General features: G+C 43.2%; 1 protein-coding gene across 1 annotated transcript in view; it reads right to left on the bottom strand.

The window, feature by feature from the left end:
- THBS4 (thrombospondin 4) overlaps positions 1-14,647 on the bottom strand; it is a 38,936-nt gene extending 24,289 nt beyond the window's left edge. The window contains exons 1-4 of the mRNA XM_040540644.1: positions 14,389-14,647; positions 9,684-9,887; positions 5,142-5,389; positions 4,001-4,106 (exon numbers count right to left, since the gene is read on the bottom strand). Of these exons, the coding sequence (XP_040396578.1) occupies positions 4,001-4,106; positions 5,142-5,389; positions 9,684-9,887; positions 14,389-14,476 (646 nt within the window). The 5' untranslated portion in view covers positions 14,477-14,647. The remainder of the gene's footprint in view (positions 1-4,000; positions 4,107-5,141; positions 5,390-9,683; positions 9,888-14,388) is intronic.
- Positions 14,648-18,040: the final 3,393 nt, after the last annotated feature.

Raw genomic sequence — 18,040 nt, forward strand, 5'->3', positions numbered from 1 at the left:
CTCAAGCAGCTATTTGTTTACTTCCCATTATTTACTTCTCAAAGTCTGTATGTCAAAACAACCATCACAAATACATGCTGTTTCGCATTCTAAGCAAGCAGGATATTTTGATATTATGCCCAGTGGCTTCGGGGAAGTTTATTCATGTATTGCTTTTCAGAGTACTAAAAGCCTGTATGAAAAATACTTTTCTTAATGTTTACCTCAACGTTTGGTACTTCAGAGTGTCTCTAAATATTTCCAAATATTCTAGTGCAAGTTATTCTACTCCTCATATATTACTTTTTCTTCATTTCAGATTTCTTCCATTTTCCAACACTAAACAAGTTTAAAGACTCAGGAACAACCTGTTCAAGGACTTGCCTCTATTCTAGTCCCAACCTTTTCTGATTTTTATCTGTGGAGGAAGATAGCAGGAATTAATTTCTGAGTATTTCAGAATCCAATCACAGAACCTGGCCCACTTATTGTCAGGCCAGATGCAGGAGTTTGTTCTTATTTTACTTTTTTTTTTTTTTAATTAAAAAATATATATTAGTTGTAATAAATAAAGAATGGTCTAGGCATTGTTGACTGGAACTTGCAAAAAAAATCTCAAGATTTTAGATGCTTCTTTTTTGGCTAGCATTTCAATGAAAAACTGATCAATTTTGTACACTTTGGCGGAATGTTGGATGTTAAGGTGGATTAAATAGGTTATACTGACACGAGCTACATGTCCTGTTTACAAATTTAGGTAGTGGAGCATAAACAGATGACTGATCATAGCATTTATTTTCCCTCCTACATTTAAAGCCAAGTCCTATGGTAAGCCCCACCTCTAGCAGAATAACTGACTGTCCATGGTCAGAGCTTGGAAAGGCCCTTCAGAGAGCTGCTGAGCATATTGTGGAGTGGCTTTTCCCAGGAGTTAGCAGGGTAAGCCACACGTACATACTGAAGCTGTATGGTTATCTGGTCCTACCATGTAGTTTCTGTCATCCATGCCCCCACCTGCTTAGGCATCTCCCCAGCACAGTGAGTGCCCAACTCTATATTTTGAGTCAGTAACAACCTAACAGAATAGCTTTCATGACAATTATTAAATTCAGAGATGGATCTGAAGAATTACTCTCCAAGAGGGAACTGAAGTCCCTTGACCCACTTATTCTCATCAAGTCTGAGGTCATGACAGGCTCCTTCTCTTCCTTGTATCTTCTACAGGCCCTTGCATTTGGAGCAGGTGCCCAGCTGCCTTGCTCAGATAATCAACCCATGCAGGGTGACACACAAACACTAGGTAGCATGTCTGCAGGCCACTGAAATGCCTCGGATCTACTGGCCCATCTTCTAGTCCTCTTGGGAGAGATACTGGCTTAAGCACCGCACTGAAGACCATTCAACAAGGCGAGTCCTGAAGCATCATTTAAAGAGGTTTTGGTTACTTGGCCAAAATTAGAGATCCAGCCATGATTACAGTAGTTGATGATAGTAGTTAGACAGATAGCAGAGTCTTGTCAATCTGTAACCTACTACCAAAGAAGCTTCATATAGAAGTAGCACATGCAATTACGATGAGGCAGGTTCAAAACTAAACAGAAGGAAATATCTCCGCAGACTTGTAACGATCTTTTTGCCAGCAGACATTTGTTCAAATCTGTACAGACTCATCATAGAAAACATCTGTTGAGTACTGGTGGGTGCAGAGTTTGTACGGACTCACAAAACATCTATGCAACAGGCTACAAACTTGCAACAAAGCCAGTTCTCAATACTAAACAGAAAACCAGAGACCTGGGAGAAAAGACCAAAAGTAACAGAGCTGTTTCCCATGAATTGTTGGGGAATTCAGGGAATGCAACACTATCACTCCTCTTGCTCATAGTCTTCCCTGTAGGTCTATATTGGTACACAGTAGCTAGGTGAGAAAAGAATGATAATAAAATAAACACAACAAAAATACCCCTTTGATCTCATGCAACACAGTTTTTTTTGTTTGTTTTTAAAAACATACTATGTCAAGTTCAGGTACCCTACGTGAACCAGATGGCCTCCAAAGGTATCTTCCAACCTGAGTGATTTTCTGATGCTGATTACATGTGGCACACTGATCTCGTCTACCAAAATCAGTGCGTCTTGCAGTGTATTTTCCTGCACATGTGAGAAGACCCAAATACATGTTCAATATCTATCTGATCATCATATTCTCAGATCTCAGCTACGCTGATTTGGTGTTTCAGCCTCGCAAGCTGAGCATGGAGGGAATGCTGCTGCCACAGCAGTGAGCAACGACCAGAGAGGCAGTCAAAGGCACGTACAGTTATTCAGGTCCAAAGCTCTCCCCATTATTTTCTGATTAACGTGAAAATCATGCTTTTACCAAGATACACAGGCCTCATACCCCTATGCAGCTAAGCATTTGCATTGCTGTTTTTTCTGGCTAAAGGCAAAATTGTGGTTATCTGATATATTGCTCCTGTAAAAGGGCACTGTGAAGCATATATAAAGTGTAAGGCAGCTGAGTTAATATTGCCATTGGAACATTTGTACCTTTTCCTTTGGTGGATTTGACTATAAAGACCTTGAATATATTTAGGTGAGTTGTTTCTTTCTTCTTGTTTTAGATTAGTTTTAACATGATACTAAATCCACTTGAAGGCTATAAACAACTGAATTTGAGTTGCCAGTTCAAATAGCTCAGTCAGGTGGAGACAGCCAGAGAGAGAAACAATATCTCTCTGTATTGCTACAGTTCATATTATTGATTAATGAGCAAAAAGACAAATGAGAAAGCTGCAAGTCTACAATTTGGAAACACTGCTCACAAAGATGTGAGATTTTCCAGGAGGAGACACTGAATTGCCCTTCCTGTGTACGTGCAAGTCCCTGTTGATCTATGGAAAAAGAAAAGCAGACCTTTGATGATAAAACACTTTTTTTATTTTATTTTTTTGACTGGTTGCACATATGTTAAGGAGCAAGAAAACAGAAGCGTGTACAACAGAGGATTTATACAGCTGCAAGGCAAGACATATTACTGCACTGATTCCTATACTCTTATTTAGCACCCAGAATGCTCTCACATAAACATTCTGCATCTTTTCACCCAATCACATCAAATCTACTCTAATCTAAAGTAGCAATGCCTGTCCTGGAGGACAGGAAAGTGTGAGAGAGAGGGAATTTCACACGGATCCTATTTCAAGTCTCAAACTCACTTATTCTCCCTCCCCCCATTGTTGTCACATATTAACATATTGCACACAGTGTGAATCCATTCAGTTCCCTCACACCCACAGCAGTAAGGCAGATGACAGGGACGAGGAAAGAGTACAGATGGGGCAGTCTAGCCTGGGTTCGTTGTGTTGAGAAGATAGAGAGCATCCTCGCCTGAGACTGCAATCTCAGGGGACTGCATGCAGCAGAAATGTATCCCTGCAGGAATCCCAACAGCTTCTGTTCCTTCCTTTCCTCCCTCCACCCAGCTTGGTCTCCACCATACATAGTACAGGAAGAAAAGGAATTGGTTTTGCAGCAGATTTCTGGCCCAGCAGGTGATCAAATACGTCAGCTAACTTGTGGCAGGACTAGTGGGAGCCTTGCAATGGCTTTTTCCACACAGATGCACAGGCTCTGTAACTACAGCACCAACACACCCTGCAATCCCTTGTGCTTCGTCCTTTCTATCTCTAGAGCATTTAGGTGACCCACAAAAATTGACACTAACAGACCACAATCACAGAAGTATCATCTTACAAAACTACAGTAAAAAGCCTCTTCTAATCATCTGACCCTCCTTCTCCACTATGTCAACAGTTCTTTATCACTGGACACAGTGTTTGTTTTCTCTCCAAATTGAGCCATTTCTAAAATATTCATGGACTATTGTCATGACTATACTTTGGTCAAATAATTAGCATACTTCTCTATAGAGTTTATCCACATTTTTAATATTCACCAGCATGACTTGTTTGCACTGGTATCCCCATGAACCACTTTAACTCCTGGTTGCAGCCCTTACCATTGTACTGAGAAGCAGGTTCAATTTGCTGAAGAAAACAGTCCTGCAGGTTCCCCACTTGGGCAAGTGTTCCTCCAGTTACCAGCTTCAGCTCATCCAGTGTAACCTGGAGTCACAACAAAAAGTGAGAGCTCAATTCTGTTGCAACAATGGGAATAATGCAAAATATCGGAAAGAGCAGATTAATTTTTCAGAGAGGATCTCTACTTCCTAAGCATGTAGCTATGTCTTCCCTTAGGAACCACCCATCACCATTGCAACTGTAATAAAATTCCAAATTTTTGCCTTGCAGATTTTCACATAGCTATGGTTTTTATTTCAAACTCCCCCCCCCCCCCGCCACTGTTACAATTCATATAATCTCACGTAGTGGGAAGTTTTTTTTCTTATTATTTTATTTTTATATCTGTGGTACACAATTTGTTGTTGTTGAACTAAATCCAAAGCAGTCTTTCTTCCCCCTCTCAAACAGGTTTACGTTCATATCAAGTATGTAAGCTCCTTGGTGATTCCCCATTTTCAAGTCTGCAATGAAACAGAGCTGGGGGCACCCTGGGGGCAGAATGCCTTTGCAACTCCTAAAGCAAATTTTGCATTAACAGTGATGGAAAATGTTTGTGGAGAAGGATACTGTTTACCTTGGACTACTGATATAGGACTGACAGGAGGCTATGCCAATCCCTGGTTGGGAGACAGAGGCAGAAAAGCTATTGTAGTGAAATAGATGGAGTTTTGACACTCTGCTGGCAGCACACAAGTTGCCACTTTTGTCTTCAAAGTCCACGTGGCTTATCATGAAGAGAAGAACCACATAACCAGCCACAGGTTACTCACCCTTGCTCAACAGCTGTAAGAAGCTCATGAAGAGCTGCCCTTATTGTATCAGCTAAGAGCTTACAAAAGTTCGGTCCCCAGGAAGCACCTAAACAGAAGTGATGGAGGCTATATTTAAAAAAAAAAAAAGCCAGAAACTGTGTTTACAATGAATAGTAAAACTACTACTGGGTTCAGTGAAGCTAAGATTTCAGCTGTTCAATAGGGAACTTTATTTACATTTATTTCAGAGATCTGGATTCAGTGATCCAGCAGATCTCTGATGGTCCCTCCAAGTGCTCACCCTGCTCCCAGTTTTCCTGCTCACCTGTGGCTTCTTCTGGAAGATGTGCAATTCTACTGCTGCTGACCTCTCAGGCAGAGTTGAAAATGCTTTTGGCAGGTCCTGAATGGCACCTGCTTGCAGACAGTCCAGATACAACTCTATTGTGCTTGATTCCTGCTGCAGACCTCTCAGCCACAAGATGACAGCATGTGGTTTCCCATCAGCCAGCTGGATGTTGCTAAAAATCACGGAGTTCAACCTCCCATCACTCTTCAGATAGCGAAGTACCACTGGTACAAAACACAGAATGACTATCAGACGGTAGCAAATAATCCATGTCTGATCTAGAAAGATCCTGTGGAAATCTGTAATTGCTCTGGACGTGGTAAGAATAAATGGGATGTGAACTCTCAGAGCAGAGTTACCAGAACTCTTGTGTGACGCCCCATTTGTAAGGAATTGCTGCCTGTAGGATGCTTTCCACTGCTTTGCCCAAGCCTTTTTAACTGGCTTAAACAATGAAACTCATCACCTTAAAGGACACACGGTGCTAAAAAAGAGTGATAAAGGTAGCAGTTATAGCTAGCAGCCTGCAGTCAGCACTTTGGCAGGTACAGATCTGATAGTCCTAGAAATACTTGGTAGCAGAAATGTACAACTAGAAAATCAGCTTCAGTGATGCATATTGCACTCAACAAAGCCATCTGACAGTGTATCCAAATGCATCACTGAAGAAACAGAAGGAAGCATGATTCCAAGGAGATAATCTGCATTTTACTGTAACAAATCGGAAATGAAAACAAAATACAATGCAGAAAAGAAACACCCCATCCTTAAAGATGACTGATCCCCCCCCCTCACTCTTACTTTAAGGCTTTTTTGAATTACCTATTTGATACTTCACACAACAGATAATAGAAATAAAATGCACCATCAAAACCTCAACAGCAGATAAACAAAAACTCTTACATATGGCATAGTATTTTAAAAATGTCTCCTTCCTTAGGAAATTGGATATGTAAGCTAGGATCTGCAAGCTAAAATCTCTTAGACCGACTAGCTATTTCTCTCCACAAAAATCTCTCCCTGGATCTCTGAACGCACACAGCTATCTGCAGAAACACTGAGCTGAGAGCATCTAGACAGCATATAACAATTCTGCAGTGTTAAATAGACCTTGGTTTAAAGATCCCACTGATCGCCAGCTCTGCGTGTCCTTTATTCCCTCATGGCAACAGTTCCGTGCACTAAGGAGTCAAGCTGCACAGACACTGTGCACCTAAGCAGTTAAGTGCCGGCTCTCTTCAACATCCATTTGAAGTTCACAGAGCACTGCCACTACTGCATCAAGCAAGAGCTCACACATACTCTGATATTCAAGAAATGCCTACACTGAAACGAGGACAACTAGAAATTGTGGAATAGAGGGAAAAAGCTCTTACCAGCTTCAGAGAAGCCGTTAATCTAACACTTACTGAATTCGTGCCATTTCTACTCATGTAACAAATTTTCTTCTCAACTTCCAACTAGTAATGTGTCCTCTGACATCATGCTATTTCAGCTAGTATGGGACATGTACCCAATAACTCAGAAGATGCCTGACAATCTTTAATTGCTTGGTCTAATGATTAAAATAATTCAGATTTATACCAGCATAAACAGGGCTGGGTATGTCTCCTTCTTTCAACTTTACACTACTGCTAAAGCCTCAGCAGCTGTGATCAATATCAGGAATGTTTTCACTGCCGTCTATGTCAAAACGCTGCCAGTGCTGAGATTTCCGCAAAGGTGCATGAGGTCACCAGTAACTTGCTAAAAGTTAGCACTTATTGGCCAGCTCAAAGATCTGGCAAGACAGAGTAGGTTGCAGGCATTTTACTTATGTAAATATTATGCACACTGGGTAGTATAAAAGCAAGGTCCTTGGATCTGGGCCCGGAACTCATAGTGACCAAGTGCAGCAGTAAGTGAAAGGAGGAGGAGATGGTGGCAGGGCTCTGAACAGACCCTGCCAGAACAGTTTCAAGACAAGCAGCAATCTGGCTTGGATGAACAATCAAGTATTCCTTCCTCAGCCAAAGCCAAATACCCATCTGGTAAACTAGAGTAGGCTTTTAAAGGGAGATTTCTGCTGGACTACTGCCTCCATAAGACTTAACCCATCCAAGCCCCTGCATTAACTTTTTGCTGCTAAGATTTCTTACACTGACATTCCTGAGGGTAAGTGGCTCACCTGCTCTATTTAAGAAACAGACTTCCAATGAAACTACTAATCCTGACAGTAAGTAGGTATCACTTCATAGAGTTGTTAAATTATATTAGTTTTATGCATTTACCATTGTTTTTTCCAGAAAGGACTTGTTCAAAAAGGATAAGAAACCCATGGACTTCATTTGCAATTTGCCTCCAAGAAGTACATTGGTCTAATCAAAACAAGTTAAGGAGTTGCCCAGCAATTCAGATACACCTAGAACATCTTAACTCAACCTATCTTGCATCAATAAGACTATAAAATGGTGATAGAAACCATTGCAAAAGTTATTACATCACATAGGTAAGCTAATGCTGGGCCCAGCAAGACCTCAGTACGGACTTAAAAAAAAAATCAAAGGGAAAAAAATCTTATATAAGGTTTGTGCTTTAAAAAGCATTTTGGTATTATGAACATATTTACTATCATGTTTATGACAACAAGAACAGAACATCAGCAAGCCATGGGGAATGCAGTTTTCATATGTAGCATTTTAAAAGGTAACTGAGGCTGGCTTTGGGCTACTTAGATAAGACTTGGGTGCATAAGCAGAAATATCACGTAGAGGAACGGCTGTATGCACCCTTCCAAAAGCCCAGACATTTAAACCTTACGTTTTGCTAAGATACCAACATTGGCTCACCACTGAAGTGACGATCTCCACCCTTGAGAGGATCACAAACAGCCCCCACGCTCCATACTTTCAGCTCACGTGATGATCTTCTGGATGCGGTTTAAGTTACTGTATGAAGTAGCCATATGGGACACTTGACACTTCCAGAGAAATCACACGTGAAAACACTGTGAAACACTGCCTACTATTCGCACGGTGCCATACGTCTTAAACAAGGTGCACTAAAATAACAAGGAGGCAAAGAGACCTCCGTAGAACAGACTTGCTGTGAAAAGCCTCCCTATGTTCAACCAGTCCTTTACAACAGGTAGGTTACAAGATCCCCACAACTACTCAGAGTAAAAATGGCACTAGTCACTGACAGTAGAAGCTTCTTCACGTTGTCCATCTGTATGCTACAATCCTGTCACAGACACTTCTCAAATACAACACTAATATACTGAGGACAAAACCAAGAGAAACCATGCAACTTTCCACCATTAAGCTTCCTAAGTCTGTTAATTATAGCATATCAGTAACTATCAGTCACACAGGCATTGTTGCAAGTTGAAACACGTGATGAGCTTAAAATTATTTACATACACGTGTATATACGTATGCATTCCTATGTAACATTTACAGGCATAATTTTGTGCATGCACGAGTGAGGAATAGAGAGAAAGTATGTGTGATATATTACTTATTTAGCAATTAAGTAAACAGTTTTAGGAACTGCACTACAGTTACTGTTATGACTGAGTGACCACATCTCACCTGCCCTCAGTAAAAGCATAGCAGAAAAGTTCTTATTCTCTGACCTCAGAAGGACTTTGGTAAACCTGATAAAACTGCTAGTGTTTTATCCAACTCATTTCCCTGCATTTCCCAAATAAAAGTTGTGCTTTTCTTCAGCATATAGAATAATTTTCCTATATCTAAACTGAAATTTTTCAGTAGTTTCTCATATATAGGCTCAGTCAGCTGCCTGACTATAATAATGACAGCAGCAAGTTATCATAGCAGTGGTGAAGTCAATGGAGCAACAATAATTTACATCATCTGATAATTTTTCACTGAACCTTAATATTGCAATATATCCTAGATACGGTCTAGAGAGTAATGAAAACTATCCATTTCTAAAAATTTACTGAAGTTTCTACTCTGCCTCCTAATGAACCAATTTCAATCAATTAAGAACGTACACTTTAATTCACCCAAAAGATCCTGTAAGTGCTAGGAATGTCTTGCGTAGTCACAGCTAACCTCCAGGGTCAATGGAACAAGAACTGACCTTTCGTATGCATGAGGCAGCATGTGTGTTTGTCCCTCACATTCCTAAGTAATAAGAACCAGTGATTGTCCCAAGGGGGAAGAAAAGAAGGAAAAAAAATTGACTCCTTTCTCCAATACTTTGTCCCCACCCCCACTTTCTCAGCATTACTCAAAGCAAGCTGTGTGGTAGAGCAGAGATACCAGCTGGCTGTCAGGTCAGCTTTCCCTGCCCAGGAGAAAGCAGCATCCAGTGAGAGGGAGGCAGCAGAAGGGGAGAGTGGATGTTGCCAACACTTGTGCCTTGTGAGGAGGGGCTAAGAGGACACAACCCTCAACAGAAATGACTCGAGCACAAAGGTCAGTCGCACTATTTTCAACATCCCTCTGTGACACACCAATAACCACGGATCCCATACTAGTTTTCCCCTACTTACTCCAAACAACTCACCTTTATTCATCCGTCCCATTACCGTAAACTCAAAATACTTGCTGTTTCCAGTTGATGAATACAGGCCAAATATGGTGGCTGTGCTCTTTGGCTGCAGTTTGAATGTTGAGAGCAAGAACACTTCATTCAGCGTAGGATCGCCAAGTGCTTGTTGCAGGAAGTTTGTTACCACTCTCTTGTTGGAATATGAAAGAAGATCAATAACTGAAAAATAAAGTTTCAACAGCAGCTTAAATACGATAATGAGCAGAGAAGAACTCCACCTGAAGGTTGTTAATCCCCACACCACCCTGTAGAAGATTGCACACTTCTCTATTTCCATATGGATATTCTAAAATCACACAAAATGTCCTTCCTAAAATAAGGAATATGAAAACAGAAGTGAATAATATGAAAATATTACATAGATTTTGTTGCAACCGACTACCTTTCTGTGACTTTTTTTGTAAAGGAATTATTGATAATTTAGAATAACAGAAATAGTTTTCAAATTGATGTTCTCAAATACTTCCAGGTAGGTCTCCAAGATTCATGTCTTTTGCGATGCACCTCAACAGAAAGCTTTTCAAACTATTTCTGCTTTCATAAATTCAAATGAATATTTTCATTACATTCAGAATCCAGCATCAAAATTTTCAGACAGATTTCCAGTGTGCTTATCCTAAGAAATATTTTGATGACATTTGCAGGGCATCAATTAAAATGCTAAAGAGCCAGGTAAGTAATAAGATATTCATAGCCTCCTTCTCACTTCACTGACTTCTGAGAAGATATAATATATAAATAAGACTCATCTTTCCCTTCTGGCACAGATAACAAAGAAAGACAGGCCTGACAAAAAAATAACCCTGAAGGCACAGTGAAAGCTGTTTCCAATTTTTCTTTTTACTTTTTGCACAATACATCAGCAAAGAGTCTAAGTATTATACTGATAAGTATGCCAGCTATCCCCCTCATGGCCCTGAAACAACAAGCTGGGTTATTCCTCAGTGTTCCTGAATCCATGACGTCTCCAAACTCAAACTATTTAACGAGGCTTCTTGGTAAACTATTACAGTCTGCTGCCATCAGAGTAGTATATACATTATACCCTTCCAATGAAGACTGATAAATGACTATACACAAGCACTATTTAAATATACAGGCATATTTAGCAGTTGCATACCACTGCCACTCCAACAGGCCTATCAGAGCTGGGCCATCTTTTTCCCTCAGAGACAGACCATCACCTACGAAGCTGAGGCCATCCTACTAACCCAGTGTTTCCATACACCATGAGCTGAAGTGCACTCAAGAGTGCTCAGAGGACAATGATATGGGCACATGGTCCTACCCACAGCCATATGGTAAGCCTTATTCCCTTAAATTATAGCCCATCTTTGTGCTGCTTCCATTGCTCTTTCTGAAGCATCCATTCATTTGGACACTGATGTCATTTCCAAAAAAGAAGTGAAGATGTTTTTCCCTTCATCTCATAAAAGCATAAATACAGATCATAGCTCAAGTCAATACCCATACTGAGTCCAAGGATCCTACAACTCTGAGAATTTTCATAGAATCACAGAATCATTAAGGCTGGAAAAGACCTTCAAGATCATCTGGTCCAACCATCCCCCTACCACCAATGTCACCCACTAAACCATGTCCCTAAGCACCACGTCCAACCTTGCCTTGAACACCCCCAGGGACGGTGACTCCACCACCTCCCTGGACAACCCGTTCCAATGCCTGACTGCTCTTTCTGAGAAGAAATGTCTCCTAATTCTCAACCTGAACCTCCCCTGGGGCATCTTGAGGCCATTCCCTCTAGTCCTGTCACTAGTTATCTGTGAGAAGAGGCCGACCCCCAGCTCCCCACACCTTCCTTTCAGGGAGTTGTAGAGAGCAATGAGGTCTCCCCCGGGCCTCCTCTTCCCCAGACTAAACAACCCCACTTCCCTCAGCTGCTCCCCATAGGACTTGTGTTCCAGGCCCTTCACCAGCTTCGTAGCCCTTCTCTGGATATGCTCCAGGGCCTCGATGTCCTTCTTGTAGTGAGGGGCCCAAAGCTGAACACACTACTTGAGGGGCGGCCTCACCAGAGCAGAGTACAGGGGGACGATCCCTTCCCTGGTCGTGCTGGCTACACTATTCCTGATACAAGCCATGATGCCGTTGGTCTTCTTGGCCACCTGGGCACACAGCTTGCTTATGTTCAGGCGAGCATCCATCAGCACCCCCAGATCCCTTTCCTCCGCACAGCTTTTCAGCCACTCTGCCCCAAGCCTGTAGCGCTGCATGGGGTTGTTGTGGCCAAACTGCAGGACCCAGCACTTAGCCATGTTGAACCTCATCCCATTGGCCTCTGCCCATTGACCCAACCTGTCCAGGTCCCTCTGCAGGGCCTTCCTAACCTCCAGCAGATTGACACTTCCCCCCAGCGTGGTGTCATCTGCAAACTTACTGTGGGTGCACTCAATTTCCTCACCCAAATCACCCTACGCAAAAGGGATCGGGCCCTTGGCCTGCATGCCCTTGTATATTGTTGTTAAACAACTAAGAAACATACCTAAGACGAATTGGACAAATTCCCTCCCTTTCATTCAGTTCAGATTTACAGCACCCCAGGACAATCATGGCTCCCACTGAAACCAGTGATCCAGACAGCAGTGGTGAAAGGCTGGGTATTTCAGCACATTTGGTCCACAGAAAGCAAAATAGTTCCTCAAACAAAAGACTGAAATGCAACTCACTACTCTGTACAACACTATTTTGCAGGCAATAACCATTACTATACAGCCTTGTCCTCAAATGGAGCACTGGAACACAGCACTTAAGCCTGACAGGAAAAAAGTTAGCTATCACATTTTGTTCAGTCCTTCTAGTTCTGTTGGTTGATTTCATACAAAACACGGGAGTATTACAAAAGTAATGATTAGACACCAGCAAACTTCTGCCTAACCTTACAAAAAACGTAATTGATTCCTTTAAATTTGTATATTTAAATGAATGCTCAAATTAGTTTGCTTGATAGTTGCATTCCATAAGGCATGCTGCCTGATCTGGATCCTTCGGCACCATGTTACTGAACCCTCTCTCGGGGTATCTTCACTAATAGCATGTAGAGGTGTGAGAATCTATCCTCTGCTTTAAGTTACACATGTGCTAGCAGAAGTGGCTAGCAGAAGAACAGTGGGGTTAAGAAAACCTCATTCTCCACCCTAAGTTGAGCTGGCAGGTAGACAGCTCTTAAACCTTACAGAGACAATTGCTTGTTTGGAAGGAACAAGATCTGCAAGGATTTCAGATTTCATTTTTAAGAAGAATCTAATCTTTTCATTTCTCTCCTTGGAAAGGCAGACTTGAAAACAAACTGGTAAGATTGGATTGCCAAAGCTGGAGGGCACAAGCATCTGGTTTCAATTGATGCAGTGAGAGCAAGGGCTTGGGCACGCCTGAGAGCACAAGTGCCAATGTGTGTACCCACAAGGTTGAACTGAGACCACTCATAGCACAGCCCAAAAATCTTCTCCCCCTTCTTTCCCCCCTTTCTTTCTTTTTTTGTTTGAAGGGACCATTTCACCCTCCTATGAAAACGGTAATAAGAGATCAGCTACACATGGACACTGCTGCAAACCAATCCTTGGAGATGTGACCAAAAACATCAAGATTAGTTCTGAAGATATGAGCTAAAATACATGTCAGGAAGGGACATGGAAAAAATAAGTTAGCAACACAGGAGAGCAGAGAGCACAAAATAAAAGACCCTTATTTCCCTTAATGCTGCTGCCATGCTTCACCAGCTTTCAGAAATCCTCCAGGGTTCTTCTCCAGTCACAACTAACCATGATAACTGTACATATATAAGTAACGCTCCACCACTGCTCAGCACTTTTCAAAATAATTAGTGACCCTTTAGTCAACTTGAGTGAAACCCCGACCCCGCTACAATGATTTCAGACTGACAAGCTTACAGATTTCACAGGCTGAGAGCAGGCTCTTTCACTGTCTGCTGCCCTGCCAAACTGGATTTCTTCATTTTGTTGGGAAAAAAAAAATCATTTTGTTGAAAAAAACTCTTAATTTTGTTGAATTGTTTTTTAAACAATGACGACTAATTGTCTGAAATATTTCTAATCAAGAGTGATTTTAATGCAGGCTTTCAGCCAAATTAACCTCTCTTGTAGATCTGCTTCACCTGCCGAGCCAAGGGATAACTGATTACAATGCCGGCAACTTGCTTGATGCACGCTCTAAAACAAAGCAGGTGCTGACCTACTACGTACATCACACAGCTGTACAAAGCACGGCTGGATTTAGACAGTATCTTTTTCCTGTGTAAGATGTACTCTACAAACTGGAGTTTCTCGACGCATTTCCATAGCCTAGCAGTTCACCCCTCACTTGAAAGTCTGCATCTCGCAGCCGCAAAGCGCTCTTCGGATGCTCAAGGCGGCTGCCCGCACCCCTACACCACCAGATCCACAATTTCTGCGGATTTTCGAGGGGGCAGACGCCGGCTGATGGAGCAGCGAGGGCGACACCTGATTCCCCCTGCCCACCGCGACCCCTGCGGGGCGAAGGGGCGGGGGGAGGCTTGGCGGGCGCTTTCCGCGTTCCCCTCCCCGAGCCAGCAGCCGGGAGGCTCAAACCCAGAGCCGCCTGCGAGCGAGGGGAGGCTAAACGAATAAAGGAGTTATTAAGGCAGGGAGCACGGTGCGCTTACCTCGAGGGGCGGGCGGCGCGGCGCGGCCCGGGCACAGCTGCAGGGCGAGCGGCAGGAGCAGCAGGGCGGCGCCGCGATCGCACCCCATGGCGGCCGCGGGCCGGGCCGGGCCGAGCCGAGCCGGGCCAGGCAAAGGAGGGGAAGGGAAGGGAAAGGAGGGTAGGGTAGGGTAGGGTAGGACGGCGTGCCGCTCCGCGCCGGGACCGCTGTTTAACGGGGAGGGGCAGCGGCGGGCCTATTGGCCGGGCTGCCCCGCACCGAGGGGGCGGGCGGGGGCAGGGCCCGGCCGCTGTGGGGCGGAGGGGGTCGGGGTGCGAGGTGGGGAAGGGGCCGCCCGCGGGGCCCCAGCCGGGGATAGCAGCCGGCTGGGTGTGTGCCGGGGGGCGAGGGGCTGGGTACGGCTCCAGATCCTGTGGGGGTCCCTGGTGGAGCGCGGCCTTTGAGGAGCCCTCAAGTTGGAGCGCGTCTGAAGTGAAAATGGGCACAGGTGGCTCCGGTGTGGGGGCTTGGTCTTGATGTGAACTCAACTCATCCGATTTTTGTAACTGAAGGGGTTGTGCAGGTGGCAGAGCGGGGCGAACGGGGTTTCTGGAAGAGCCTTGAAGTCGCAATGAAGAGCATACAGCCTGGCCTCATCCATTCCATTTAGGGAGCTTGGGAATATTGGGAGAGCTCAAACTGATGCGCTTGAGGTTACTTAAAAACATTCCTTCTGTTAACAGACATCCGGATCTGATGATATCTGATGACATCCAAACTAAGTTTAAAAAACAGAACACAAAGATAGTTTTTGCTTTCAACTACACGGATTTTCAGTATTGCATGTGCTCCCCCAGGATGTCATTACTCCATTGTTTCTCCTCCACAAAATTCCAGCCTCTGCGTTGCTGACACTTAAAGAAGCAAGGGAACAGGCAAGCCAGCCTCTTTGGGGCTGAGCAGTTTGTTCAACGTCCACATGAAACCACCCAGCAGGCAAGCTGTCCCACCTCTACACTTTCTGCCAGCAAAGCAAGAGGTGTCCTGAGGGACCGGGTGGCTGCCAGGTTCTTCTGCCAGTCGGGAGCACGCAGTGAACTAACAGCACGCAGTAAACTTCCCAACCTGCTTGTGCTCCCCTCCTCATCCGATGTGTCCCTGTGTAGCCCCCAGCCCCGCAGACAAACCTCTGCCACATCAGAAGAAACCCATGAAGCCATGGCTGCTCCCCTGCCAGCTTGCGGCCCAGCACACAGCTGGAATAGCAGGAGCTGTCTGATGCTATTTACATCACAAAAACAAGAGCAACAACGGGAGGAAAATTTTATGTTAAAGAGCAAAGTAGTGTTGATTAGTGTTCAGCCATGTCAGGTGGCACGTACAGCTAACAAGCACTGAAGAGAACAGCCCTCAGGGGGCTCATTGTGTGCAAGGCACGACACAGCACGCTGCGCAGGGAAGGGTCTGCCTGCATGGCTGCACAGGACACAGGCGTGGGCTCCTCTCCAACGCAGGTGCAGTGGGATTTTCAAACACCTTCAGCTGGCCTATGTTCCACCTACCCTTTAGTGGCCCTCACTTGTGGCATATATCCTATACCACTGAACACACTGTACTCCTTAGCCTATCCATGTAAGCGTTGACCCACTCCTTCAGTTAGTTGCCTGTTTCTTTCTCTGCCTGTTGCAAGGCTGGAGAGTGCCTCCCCACATAACCAGTGTGTCCCAGCACAATGTGCTCCCACGTCCTCACCCCACTACTCTTACGTGTATGTCTCCATGCAATAAGAAGTGCCTCGGTTTCACTCCCACCATCCCCGCCCATGTGGTGGAAGTGAGAGGATGATGTGGTGGTACCAGCAGGCTGGCAGAGAGCAGCACAGCAGAGTGAGAAAAACAGAGCAGTGGGTGCAGAGCGCTACAGAGCAGGAAGAAAGACAGGGAGGAGTAGGGCAGGAGGTAAGAACATGGAACAAAAAAAAAAAAAAAAAGGAAAAGGAAAAAGTGAGGACTTACGGTGCCACAAGCTTCCCAGAAGGAAGTTTCAGTCCAGAACTTGTCCCAGAGCAAGAGGATGGAGACAGCACAGAATTTTTGGAGAGGCTAATACCTGGAGCTAGAGCAGCGTTGATATTGCTCTACATTCTGTGAGCATGAAGGACAAACCCTTAGTCACAAAAAAGCATTCTTTGAAAACACAGGTTTAAACACCTGACACGTAAACATCTTGAAGTTCTGCAAAATCATCACAGCTGCATATTAAAGTATTTAGTGACAAGAGCTGACAGAAACAAAAAATGCTAAAAGGATGGTAAAGTTTTGCTTTCACCTATCTAAGGGAAGACTATCAATTATTTACAACCATTTACCCTATAATTTCTTTATCAAAATGTAGGAAATATTTTCTTGAAAAGTTCCCTTCTCTGTCAAAAATATCTAATACATCATTTTAACTTGTTTTCTACTTCTGATTTAGTTACCGTAGGGTCTTTTGGACTGATACAAATCAACCCTATGGGAGGAAGATCTCGTTTGTAGCACTATATACTCATTAGTATTAGATTAGTGAGAGCCAAATTCTGTTGTTGCTCTGCCTGCTTTCTGGTTGTGCTTATTCACCAAGAATACCCATTGAAGGAAAATGTGGCAAACAGAGCATGCTGCATAATAAAACAAAGCAGAGTAAGTTCACAATGTCTTTGTTTAACTCCATGTTTAAATGAACCTAGCCAGTACATAAAAAGGTCACTGCAATTTTTCAAGTTTTCATTTCCATGTTCAGTTTTATTACTAGAGTATGTTACAGACTGAAGGAGATTTTGTGTTCAAGCACAACCTTCTTTAAGGGATTTTCACAAAGTATAATGTTTATCTGCTGTCTGGATGGGACAATTTGACCTTCTAACCATCATTTTCAATAACAACAATAGAATATTATCTATTGCTTTTTCATTCTTCTTTATTCCCTGAAGAACAAACTCCAGCTTAACTTACCGGATGTTAATATTTTGGACAAGAAACAGAAAGTGGTTATTGGGCATTTTATTTTCAAGAAACTTTCACAGAGCCAGTAAACTTTTATGAGGAATTTTCTCATAGGAATGTAAGACTGTCATTTTTTATATAAGATCTGCAAGTAAGTAAACCTCAAGTGATAAAATATTTGTCCTGCTTATCTTATGTAAAATGATAAAATTCTAAATGTAGAGAATACAGAGAAGCTGCCAACGTGATAGTTTTTGCTTTGCGAGTGTCCATAGCTTGTTCGAATTCCAAGTGATGGGGTAGAGGATGTAGGAAGGAATCCCTACTGCTTAATTCAGATGTCATATTTTGCTCCTAATAACCATCAGGAGACTCACTGCTTATGAAATTATATGGATGATTAAAAGTCAGGATACATGGGAAATTAAGATGTAGAAGTCCTAATGCAAGTGCAATTTCAGTAAAGTACATCTCTAAGCCACATCCTTCTATATTTATGTCAACACTTAAGGGCTTGATTCTGCCACATTTTCATTAAAAGTTTGTGTAGAAGATGAGGTTTCAAAGTTTCAGAGGAAGTTTTGCTTTTTCAGAAACACAAATAGAAACCTCACTTTTTCAAGTTAAAGCATCCATCCACATACCTATTTACTTTTCATTTACACTAATAGGAATTCCACTCAGGCAAC

The sequence above is a fragment of the Cygnus olor genome, chromosome Z (assembly GCF_009769625.2).
Source record: "Cygnus olor isolate bCygOlo1 chromosome Z, bCygOlo1.pri.v2, whole genome shotgun sequence".
NCBI lineage: Eukaryota > Metazoa > Chordata > Aves > Anseriformes > Anatidae > Cygnus > Cygnus olor.